General features: G+C 41.2%; 1 protein-coding gene and 1 long non-coding RNA gene across 4 annotated transcripts in view; one reads left to right on the top strand and one right to left on the bottom strand.

Annotated features, from left to right (window-relative positions):
- Positions 1-12,485, top strand: part of UST (uronyl 2-sulfotransferase) — a 277,664-nt gene that overhangs the window by 153,233 nt on the left and 111,946 nt on the right. For all 3 annotated transcript variants that reach the window (XM_079146881.1, XM_079146879.1, XM_079146880.1), the window contains exon 3: positions 1,960-2,115. In XM_079146881.1, coding sequence (XP_079003007.1) covers positions 1,960-2,115 — 156 coding nt within the window. The remainder of the gene's footprint in view (positions 1-1,959; positions 2,116-12,485) is intronic.
- Positions 1-12,485, bottom strand: part of LOC306665415 — a 461,853-nt gene that overhangs the window by 371,684 nt on the left and 77,684 nt on the right. The window lies entirely within an intron of this gene.

Genomic DNA, 12,485 nt, shown 5'->3' with positions numbered 1-12,485 from the left:
TCAAAGGCCTTTTATGCAGAAATTGAAAGCTGATCCTAAAATATTATAGAAATGCAGGGGACCCAGAATGGCCAAAATAAGCTTGAATGATCAAGAACAAAGTTGGAGGAACTGATCCTTCCTAATCTCAAAGCTTATCACAAATTCATTATAATCAAGACTGTGGTACTGGCATGAGATCAACAGATGAGATCAGAGAGTTCAAACACAGCCTGGACATTTATGGTTAGTGGATTTTTGACAAGGGTGCCAAGCAGTTAAATGAGGAAAAATTATCTTTCCAACAGATTGCTATACACATGCAGAGGAATGAAGTTAGACTATCTCACACCATATACAAAATTAACTCTAAGGGGTCAAAGACCCAAATGTTATTACTAAAACTATAAAACTCTCAGAAGAAAACTAGGTATGTATCTTTGTGATCTTGGATTAGGCAATGGTTTCTTAGATAATGCACCAATGCACAGGCAACCAGAGAAAAAATAGATAAATTGGACCCCATCAAATTTTAAGTTTTTGTGCTTCTAAGGACACATCACATCATAAAGTGAAAATGTAACCTGCAGGATAGGAGAAAATATTTGCAAATAGTTTATTTGTAAGTCCAATATATACACAAACGTCAAACTCTTAAAATGTAGCAATAAAAAGACAATCCGATTTTACAATGGATAAAAAATTTAAACACTCATTTCTCCAAAGAAAAACACAATGACCAAGAAGCACATGAAAAGATGCCGAATATCATTAGTCACTGGAGAAATGCAAATCAAAACCACAGTAAGATACCACGTCATACCCACTAGGATGTCCATAATAAAAAATAAAAACAAAACAAAACAAACAAAAAAAAAAAAACAGGCAATAACAAGTGTTGGCAAGGATGTAGAGAAATTGGAACTCTCTACATTGCTGATGGGAATATAAAACTGTGCAGCTGTATTGAAAACAGTTTTGGCAGTTCCTCAAGAAATTAAATATTGGGTTACCATAGATCCACTCCTAGGTATATACACAAGAGAACTGAAAACATATGTCCCCACAAAAACTTGTACACAAATGTTCATAGTTGCATTACTCCTTATACCCCAAAGTGAGACTAATTCGCATGTCTGTCAACTGATGACCGTATAAACAAAATACAGTATATTCATACAGTGTAATATTCATCCTTATAAAAGAATGAAGTATTGATTCATACTACAACACGAATGAACTTAGGAAACATTCTTCTAAGTAAAAGCCAGACACAAAAGGCTACATGTTTTATGATTTCATTTGTATGATTGTCCAGAATCCTGTAGGCAACATCAGGAGACATCAAGTAAGTAAGTGGTCTCCAGGGGCCAGGAGAGTAAGGAAAGTGGAAGTGATAGCGAACAGGTACAGGGGTCCTTCTGGTGTTGATGACAGTGTAGCGGGATGAGGTCGTGGTGATGATTGCATAGCCTAGTGAATGTACTAGAGACCCTCTAAATTGCACATTTCCAAGGGTGAATTTTTACAGTACGTGAATCATACCTCAATTTTCAAATTTTTTATTGGTTCTTTTTAGTTATACACAACAGTAGAATACCCCAGTTTTTAACATTGCTATATTTTTATCACTGTACAAATTAAGTCGTTCTAGTAAAATCTAATTTTAAAAATATTTTCATTAAAGCACATTTTATGTATGTTGTTATTTTTCAAGAAACAAGAGACACTTCAGAAGCAATTTGTAGATGGCATGAAATCTGACGGATATTAGGCTTTTACCAGTGCACAGAGAGCATTTCTCTCTCCAGCTGGTTTGTGAAAACGTGCATCCTAGCAATCTCCTCCTCTGTTCTCTCGCCCACTTGGTGTGGGGCCTCCTCGTTTAGGTTGATGCGACATCCCTTGCTCTGAAGCTGAGGGAAGAATCACAGGGGTCTTGATGTAAACGTCTCACGCCTCTTCTTGCTGTTCCTGCAGGTACTGCCCTTCCCCAGCCAGGTGGTGTACAACAGGGTGGGCAAATGTGGCAGCCGCACTGTGGTCTTGCTTCTGAGAATCTTGTCGGAGAAGCACGGATTCAATTTGGTGACATCAGACATTCACAACAAAACCAGGCTTACAAAAAATGAGCAAGTAAGTTGATTTTTCCCCTTGTTGGATTGTATTTTGCTTCAATTCATTTGTGCAATTAGTGGGTATCTTACAGGCTGTCCTTCAGATTCCTGCAAATAAATACCAGGGTTTCAATTTCATGTTGTACTTTTGCCAGAGTGTGGAAGGAAATTTAAGACTGGTGTATGAAATCTAAAAAGCGGAAGTCTCCCTGAAAGGATACTTTTTTTAGGACTGAGGAAGGACAGTGTACCCTGGCAATTGTCTATTTAGTTAAAATTATATAAATCTCAAATTTACATCACTGAGCTATAAGTAATGTGCCACCTTCGCAGCCAAAATGAGAACTTTTTCTTTTAACATCTCTTCCTCTGCATTTTTCTTACCAGTACCCTAAATCTTTACAATTATAGTAAAGTAAAAAACTTTTTGGGGACGAGGAATCCAGTGGGTTGATGGGCAACGTGAGTTTCCTGCTATAGAAAACTCGGAGGATCTTAGGCTTCAAAAGCAGCATTTGGAGTATTCAATGGTAGCAGACGAATTGTCCCACTTGGCAGGATCAGTTTTGCTCTCGTGTAGCTGAGCCACACAAGTGGACAAGTATCAGGGTAGGAGCGCTTTCCTCCACCCGGAAGCTGTGAAGGCTGATTCTACTCTGCAAACCTGTACTGACGTCGGGGCAACTGTCTCCATGGAGGTGATTTGCTGATGTAGAAAAGCAGCATACTGTGTCCTCATGGTCATTTTACAGGGCCAAGTGTGTCAACCTCATCTCAAAAAGTTGCCTCTGTGCCCTTAGAAACTTAGGGTGAGCATCTACCTGTAATTGCCACCCAGCAAGAGGCATGTGAGTGGGGGTGAAAGCAAGGCATGTGGTCTGCTGTCAGGTTGGTTATCAAAGTCTCCAGCCATGCACGATTCTTCAGACACAGTTCTCACCTTGGAGGCATCCAGAGCCTCCTACAGGGGGAGCTCCTTCCTAACTTACTAATGCCATCTTTCTCTTATTTTTGGAGAAGTGGGACTGACTTGTAAGACAGTTACAGAGCCAACGGTGATTGCTCTAAAGCTAGTATGTTCAGCATCTTCCATTATCAGGGACTGGGCACATGGCTCAGCTGGTAGAGTGCTTGCTTGGCATGCACAAGACCCTGGGTTCAATCCCCAGCACCACCACACACACACACACCACACACACACACACACACACACACAAAGGTCATTATCAGTACCAATAGGTAGTAATCATTTCCAATGAGCAAAAAGATATTTTGAGGTTACCCCTTGTAAGTTCTGTAGTTGGTTCTCCATAGGAAAAAATTTAGCATTTACAGATATCACATTTTATGCACAACCTTGTTTAATAGGGATAGATCTCTTTGATTTCTTTATTTGATTGAAGAACCAATATCATTAGGCTGGCTAATGCCTTTTAACTGCCTGAAAGAAAGTAACTATAAATAAATAGCCTATATTATTGCCATTTTATTATGATTATTAAATTTAGTTTCCTTTGGGTCTAAGTCTTAGGGCCTACCTATCCGAGCCTGCTTAAATATTTCTATATGTGGCAAACATATGTGGTTCTCAGATGCCTCATAAAATGCAGTGGCTAGAGTTTGGTTTCCACTGTTGAAGAGGGTGCAGATAACCCAGAGAGTATACTACAAAGGTGACTGAAGAATTAGCCATTGGGATGTTCAGGAATGTCCTAGAGGTGAGAACATAAAATATAGTACGTAATGATGCTGTAGGATTTTACACAGATAAAAACTACTTGGGGCTGGGGAGATAGCTCAGTTGGTAGAGTGCTTGCCTTATAAGCATAAAGCCCTGGGTTCAATCCCCAGCACCACAAAAAACAAAAACAAACAAACAAAAAAACCTACTTGATTTCTTGTCTTAAGCCTGAGAAAGTAAAATATAATTGTAATCATAAATGTAATTATTAAGGTGAAAAATTAACAACAATTTACTCCCAGTGTCTAACTTGTTAGATCCTGAAAGGGTTAAAGACAGAGTCATCCTTCTCTAAAATATAGGTTAGCTCTCATCTGTTTGGAATGGTTGGCTTGTCTGGAAGCCAGGGAACAGACTAGACAATCTTTTCAGTTTCTTTCCAGCCCTGTGTTTCTGTGATATATTTATACAACTTCTAGCTAATCTGAGTAGTATGTAGTTGAAACATTTTTGATTCCTGTGGTCAGGGTGGCCTAGAATTTATTTCGTTACTTAGTTATTGCAGATTCCTATTAAATTATAAGGCAAGTTTTTAAAAATCCAAAGGTGAAGATACCATAGGAAAAAAACCAAATATACAATTTGGATGTAAAAACAATCATAATGACAGTATGACAAGTAGGCCAAGCCTGAAACACTTCAGTAATGTTTAGAGAAACCTGTTCTTGACTGTATATCCCTTTTACTAAAGTTTCAAAGTGCATAAAACAAGCAGAGAAAGAAATATTATTTTAACTTAATATATTCAAGAAATAATTTGTGCAATGAATAGCTCCTCTTCTTGGTAATTTATTAAAGGTATAAAGGGGAAGTGATTTAGGAGACTGTTAAAATTTTACAGTCTGTGGTTCTCACCCTTAAACAGTAGAAACTCTGAAAATTCGTTCCCATGGAAACACTGTTCTCTAAAAAATAATAATAACATTCTGCTTCAGGTACAGTAGGAATCACACCATTTCTTGTGGGCTGACCTGTGATTATATCCACCCTGTAGAACATTGCTTTTGTGAAAAAACATGTTCCAAGTTGCAAACTACTCACTTAAAAATGAGTGTGTCTATGGAGTTCATTTATAAGACTGGAATTATCTATACCATTTATTTCAGACATGAAGGCACTTCTCTGGACCAGAGTTAAATTCACACAAACATTTCCCTCTAGAGGGTAGCTGCATCACAGACAGACATGCATACATACACACACACACACACACACACACACACACACACGCACACACACACATTACTAAATGTTAAAAATCTATTTAATGGAACAAGACACTGAAAGGATTATTAAGAGGGAAAGGGAGCATGAAGATACCAAATGTTTAAATGCCTATAAAAATCCCATTACATCTGCTCTTCTAGAAATAGAAACACCTTTGAAGTTTGTATTTTGAATAACTCCTCCTCAACAGAAGAGTCTGGAATTGCTGCTGTCCAAATGTTGGACCTTCGCACAGAGCATGATGCAGACCCACGATGACGTTATTTCATTTGTGGCCTAAACCAAGATTTCAGTTTCTTGGACTGGCTTAGATGGTCTCTCACAAGCTGGGGATTGTATACAGTTCAAAAGATAGGGAATATTTTTCCAAAAGACTTGGGGTGTGATTGTCAAAATTTCTCATAACCATCTCTGCTAATAGTCTGACACTGTTTCAGACATTTGCTCTAAGTAAAAGGAAGGTCAGAGGGCCATAATCGTATCACAGACATGGGAATCCACCATTATTTCATTGTTATTGGAGAAGGGTAAACGTTGTTGGCATACCTAAAAGATTCAGAAAGCAAGTCATTATACTATTTGTATTTCTGTTGAAGTTCCTGAGGATGACAGATTGAAAACAATGCCTACTACATGCTAGTTGTTTTACTTCATCACTCCTTTTAACTCTTTTGGACCAAAAAAATATGCCAGTGAGTATGTATGATTCCCTATTTTATGGGTGGGAAAACTAAGATGACTTGATTAAGTTGCTTTCCAAAAATAATGTAATGTAGTAACTATTGTGGCAGCTAGTCTTGAACCTGAGCTCTCCTGAATCTAAAAGCCATTCTCATAATGCATAGTTGTCTGCATGGTAGAATCTTCAGTAGAGTCTTTTAAAACCCAGAGTTACAAAAAATGACCCTTCTCCAGGAGATTCTGGGGCAGAGTCCAGAAAACATACACACTCTCTCTCTCTCCTTAATGAAGTGCCACAAGAGAGTGTATGATTCAGTCAGGGTTAAGAAGCCTTGTCAAAATCCTCATGTCAGCATTTCCTTCAGTGTGTTCCTGCAAATATTAGTCTGCTGAAACAATGAAGAAAGAAAATGTCTTGGTTCAATAAATTTGGGAAATGATGAATGCCTTGTCTCTCTCTAGGAGATTCACAATAATTATTCACATTCTAAAGACTCTGGGAATTAAAAACAAGAACAAAAAAAAAAAATAAAGAACTGTGTAACTTGGTTTCATCTAGATTTCCCAGTCTTCTTGAGTCAGGGACTATGAATACTGTGACTCTCCTTAAGAGCCCACAGAATTTGCATCCACGGTTTAGGAAATGCTGGACTTGTCTGCATCCTTCCATCAGTCACACTAGTAAAGGCTACAATTTCACTATAAACTTCACATCTGCTCTGACTCTATTCAACAGCTGTTCAAATGATCTAAACCTTGAAAAGTATTCAGGGATGGGAGCGGGAACAATCCTATGCCCCTGCCCTCTAGGTTGTGTTAGCTGCTTGGTCAAAAACAGGCCAAAATTCCTTTGTTTTTGAAGTTCTCTCCCTGCTATCTCACCTACTACAACTTACAAGTCTGCATCGTGACTATAAAACTGTGAGTCTTAAAAAGAAAAGAAAACAAACAAAACTTACCTAAAGAAGACATATTCAATTTGGGAAAGGTCTAGATTCCAGAGGAATTCCTCTAGGGCTTCCCTAAGTCATGGTTTAAAGGAGAAACTTCACTCCTCCATGTGTTCATTTTTTTGTTTTTTCTGGTACTGGGGATTGAACCCAGGGATGCTTAACCACTGAGTCACATCCCCAACCCTTTTTATTATTTGTTTTGAGACAGGGTCTCACTAAGTTTCTCAAGGCCTTAAGTTTCTGAGGATGCCTTTAAACTTGTGAGCTTCCTGCTGCAGCCTCGTGAGCCTCTGGGATTACAGGTGTGAGCCCCCAGACCCCTACACTCATTCATTCTTGAAGCATATTTCTCCATGTATGTTCATTCCTCTCAGTGGATGTTTATTGAGGACCAGCTACTGATGCTGGATATTGAGTACCTGAGACAGTACTGGAGGTTAGTGTACCTGACTGCTAATCCTTGAAGCCACACTATTAGAAAAGTATCATCACCCCATTTTATAGGGAGAGTAAGTATGTACAGGGAACCGATTACAATATAAAAATCAAGAGGAAAGTGGAAGAACCGGACTTAAGCGAAGCAGGGTTGGGTCCTGGAGAACTTTAAATGCTATGTTTAAAAGTCGGAACATTTCTCAATAGAGTTGGACTCCATGACAAAGTGGTTCATAACCACTCTGGGCATCCACATCTGCTGAGGAGCTTGTGCATATTTCTATAGATATTTCTCTGCATACTCCCAGTCTATGTCTGCATCCCACTGCAGAATACAGAGGTACACATGCAAGAGGAGAACCCAGGCATTTGAATCTCTGGTGGAAAAAACTCCTGAGGATCCTCATGCACCATGTGCAACTTTAGTGAAAAATCATGACATGAAAGCTTCCAGTTCTTAGAAAGTTTTCTTTGATTAAAATGAGTCCTCCACTAAGCAAGGAAGATTTCTGTGTCACCGAAAATCTCTCAGACCTCTGAAGACACCACGGCTCCCCAAAGTCGTATTAAGTGCTGTCACCTCGGGTGCCAGAACATTTATCCCAGGAGCACAGAAGTCTTTCTTCGAATGTCTCTCAAAGCTTCCTGTCTTCACAGGCCAGAGAGGTGACTGTGCTGGGGAGAGGCGTTCCCACTGGCTCTGCTCACAGGGTCTTGTTGTCTTGGAGTCCTATAACCAGACCTGAGTCCTCTAATGGAAACTTTGTGGGAAGAAAAGAGGGGAAAAGAAATAGAAACAAGACCTGAAAAAATAAAATTTTCTCCGCCTCTTATTTTATCTCGAGACTGATTTTCTCTACAATTCAGATCCAGCCTCTTTGCCTTTCTCTTATCGTTGCTCCCCCTGGTGGACTCCTTGTTCATTGCAGGCTTGTGTTGCACAGCCCTGGGTGAAAAGTAGGGAGACCCTGGAGGCCTTCCCTGAGCCCAGGAAGAGGGACAGGTAACCTGACCTGCCAGCCATCCTTCCAGCCTCTGATGTGAAAGGATCTGAACTACTGTCTTTTTCTTTCCTTTAAGATGCTTTACAAAATCACTGGGCACCGAGTTAGTTGCTCGTGAGTGACACAGAATTCAGAACAACATAGGGGTTCGTAACCCCACTGCTGACAAGCTTGTCCTAAGAGGTCAAGAGCTAAGTCTCGTGCTGTGTTTCTAGAACTGTGGGTAAATAATCTCTGCTCTCCCATCTCAACCAGAGAGGTTGAAAGCGAAAGATGAGAGACTGCTTCCCGGTGTATCCTCTGCATTATGAACCCAGTTTATAAGTGATGAATTGGTTCGTGCCTTTTTCCTTTCTAACTTATTACATCTCAACCTCAGGTGATTTAACTTCTTCCTTTAGACTCACTCCATTGCCTAGTTAACTTAAAGTGTTTGACTCATTCCTATTCTTACTATGATATACTCTGTTTTCCCACCTGAGAACTTTTAGAAAATATTCTCTCTGATACACTTTTATTTCTTAAACGTGTTCCACTAGTTATAGTTTTCAGTTTTTCAGCATGACTCATGAACGTTAGAAAATGTGTATCCTATAAACCCCCTTTATTCTCCAGCAGTGTTGGGCTAACCCATCCCTTGCTTCCTTTCAAAGGTTCTACAGATCAAATAAAAGTGGGGTGGTGGGTAGATTGGAGTACAGGGATAAGAGCAGGGATTTGGGATTTAACAGGGTTGAATTTGAATCCTAGCCTCACCTTTTTGTGAGGGGTGAGACTTTGAGCAATCCATGCCTCAGTTTCTTAACCTGAAAAGTGTGCATAGTTATAACTAGTACATTGAGTCTTTGAAAGGAATAAATGACAGTGTGTGTATAAGGAGCATCTTGGTACAGTGTGTAGCCCCCATAAAGCACTGGGAAAGTGGGGATTTGCTTGGTGTTGTTCTCTTTGGGTATTGCAAGGGTACCATGAGCTGCCCTGGATACCAGAGTAATAAACACACACGTCTGTCCCAGAAAGGGATGAATTCGTTGCCTGTCAGACAATTCTATCTCCTAACTCTTGAGGACGAGAAAGTACGTCTAAAGGGGGCGTCTTTGTTCTATAAACATTCATGAGGTACATGTTCTGTGCAGGTGCCTGAGCCAGGCTTTCTTGGGATAAGTAAACCTGGCCCCAGACTTCAGGGAACTAAGTAGCTTACAGCTAGCTCACAAACCCAGCTACAGGCCAACAGAAAGTGCATATCCTGAAACATTCTCAGATCCAGTGAGGGGGAAGGACAAAGAAGACTGCTTCATTTCTAGCCAGATATATTCAAAACCTAACCCCTTTCTCCCAACTCTGTAGCAGAATTTGTTCACGCTCCAGCATTCCCCATCTCCACAGCTGGATCCCACCTTGTGCTCATTATCCTGGAGGGGATGCGGGAAGGAAGTCCCTGGACCCCCCCCCCCCCCACTTTCCTTGCCTACTACCACCAGGAGGTCATGAGGCTCAGTCACCTACCTCCGTAGCCCTCCCTCACCCTCTCCATCTTCCTCCACACTGACCGAGCTCGGTGGTCCTCACCCCTCCACACCTTAGCATCTCTCCGAGCACTTGTTAGAAGGCAGCTTTTTTTTTTATTGTAAACAAATGGGATACATGTTGTTTCTCTGTTTGTACATGGCGTAAAGGCATACCATTTGTGTAATCATAAATTTACATAGGGTAATGTTGTTTGATTCATTCTGTTATTTTTTCCCTTCCCCCACTCCTCCCTCCCCTCTTTTCTCTCTATACAGTCCTTCCTTCCTCCATTCTTGCCCCCCTCCCTAACCCTAACTCTAACCCTAACACTAACCCCTCCCACCCCCCATTATGTGTCATCATCCACTTATCAGCAAGATCATTCGTCCTTTGGTTTTTTGAGATTGGCTTATCTCACTTAGCATGGTATTCTCCAATTTCACCCATTTGCCTGCAAATGCCATAATTTTATCATTCTTTATGGCTGAGTAATATTCCATTGTATATTTATACCACAGTTTAGAAGGCGGATTTTTGAGGCAGAGCTGGTGGTGTCTTCTGATTCAGTAAGTGACAGTGAGACATGAAGAGCTGCATCTCTCACAAGTTCCTGGTGATGCTGGGGCTGTCTTCCCAGCTGAGCTTCCAGTCTCTAACCTTTCATTGCTAGGAATGGAAGCCAGGGCCTCCTGCATGCTAGACAAGCCCTCTACCACTGAGCTGCCCTCAGCCCCTATCTCTAATCTTTATCCTCCTTACATTCTCTACTCTGCTCTTAGATCTGGAAAAAAATACAAAATAAATCTTTTTGGGTTATCTTTTGCTCACAGGATAAACGTCAAATCCCTCACATGACAAGCAGCACCCTCAACCATCAGCTCCCTCCTCATTGTCTTGTCTCGGCTGCTGCCTTGCTGAGCCCATACCTGACCTGCAGCTTCTTAATATCCATGACATTGTAGGTGTGTCTTTGCATCTGCAGCTAACTAACTGTCCACGGGCCCTGAATCCCTTTCTTTACTGGCTAACGCTTGTGAGTCCACGAGGACACCTCCAGGGCAACCATCCCGTCCATTTGCAGGTGGAGGTGGATACCTCACCGTGTGCGCATGCTGTTGTCACAGGGCAGTGGTTGTCCACTGGTCTACCTCATCCACAAGACTATTCCTGAGAGCAGGAACAGTCTTTTATCTCCGTAGCTGCAAGCCCACGCAGTGCATTGCCTGACAGAGTTGGAGAACAGTGGATTTTGAATGAAAAGAGGAGACCCAGGAGGGTTACTTGAAGGAGGGAATCATTTTCGCCAGACATAAAAAGAGGTTAGGATTTGAATGTGCAGAGAAAAGTGGAAGAACTTTCTAGAAAAGCAAGCTCAAGCCTGGGTTTGGACTTGGTCAGGCTGTGGTGTGAGGAAGGAATAGGAGGGAGCGAGCTGGGCTGGCCACAGCCTGTCTGACCTTGAGAGCCAATGGAGGGAGATTGCATAGAATGACTCAGCAAGGGACTGGATATAGTAGTCCCAGGAAGATCCAGATCAAAGGTAGGATGTGGAGGGCACCATTAACCAGAACGAGAGTGTCCAGATGGATCAACAGCGAAGATGAGCGAGAATCAAGAGTGTGGTTCTGGCCACGGTGGACTTGAGCGCATCCTTTGGGCTCTCTCCTCCTTGTATGTCTTCCCACTCACCTGTTCATGTCTTTCTGTTTAGTCCTTCATAAGTGCTCGGTGAGGGATGGATGAGCATATGCGGTGGATTTAAAGTCCAGGAGGAGTCCTGCATGGACTGGGAATGGGAGAGGTGGTCTCCATGGTGGTTTTAGGTACTGCCCTCGCTGTCACGATGCTGCCCATTTAACTGAGATCAAGTGAGAGGAAAGGTAGGCAGCTGGTGTTTGTAGGGGGACCAGATGAGCCGTTAGGTGGTGGCAGCAGGATGTTGGAGCCGTTGCTCGTTACTAGAAGTAGATCAAACCCTAGAATTTGTGAAGGTCAAATGGCACCTTGAACATGATGCCTGAAACCTATGCTTACAATACATCATAAGTGGTTTTACTGTTTGGTATGCAGCAACAAACTGTGTGAGAGAGAAATGTCCTCCCTTCTCACTGTTCTAAAGCTATAAACTTGAGCATTAGTACCTTTATCGTGTGTTTGAAGATATGCCTTGAAAGAGTTCTGCATTGTCGCTACTAATCCATTTTTCCTTGTGAAATAGACAGCTTTATGACCATTATGACACTGTTCTCAAAAGTCTAACCATTGCCGTTATTCCATTAAATTTAACGCATTGACGTGTATTTAGAGAATGTAATATAATGTTGAATATGTGGGCGAAAAAAATGGTGTTTCTTCTGACCTGTTCTTCCACTTTTCTTATGCGATACTAGGGGGGCTTTCTTATATGACTTTGACATGTGCAGAGAAATATATGAATAAAAATGAGCTAGAGATGAAAGCATGAATCATCTTCATATTAAACATACAGGCATCCTCCAAGATAAACTACCTTCAATTATGCTTTCAAGTCAGTAATTCTATTGGTCCGTCCATCAAAACTCAAAATTAACAATGTGCCCATGCAGGATATTTTACTACCAGAGACAAGCACATGAAGGGGTTATGTGGAGGATACGCAGGAGATAAAGAGGCAGGATTCAATTTCCTTTTACACTCAAGCCCAGGAAAGGGCAAATCATTATTCACCTTTGCCTGCCCCTGACTACGGAAACCCAGGGCTTAGGAATTGGAAGTCATTTTCTTTTACAGTTCAATTTCATTTCTTCAAATAATCATTGTGAGCATGAATAACTAATTAGAGGGCTTAGCACTGAGT

This window comes from Sciurus vulgaris (assembly GCF_902686455.1).
Source record: "Sciurus vulgaris genome assembly, chromosome: 7".
NCBI classification, from domain to species: Eukaryota; Metazoa; Chordata; class Mammalia; order Rodentia; family Sciuridae; genus Sciurus; species Sciurus vulgaris.
This window is presented reverse-complemented; position numbering and strand designations above follow the sequence as displayed.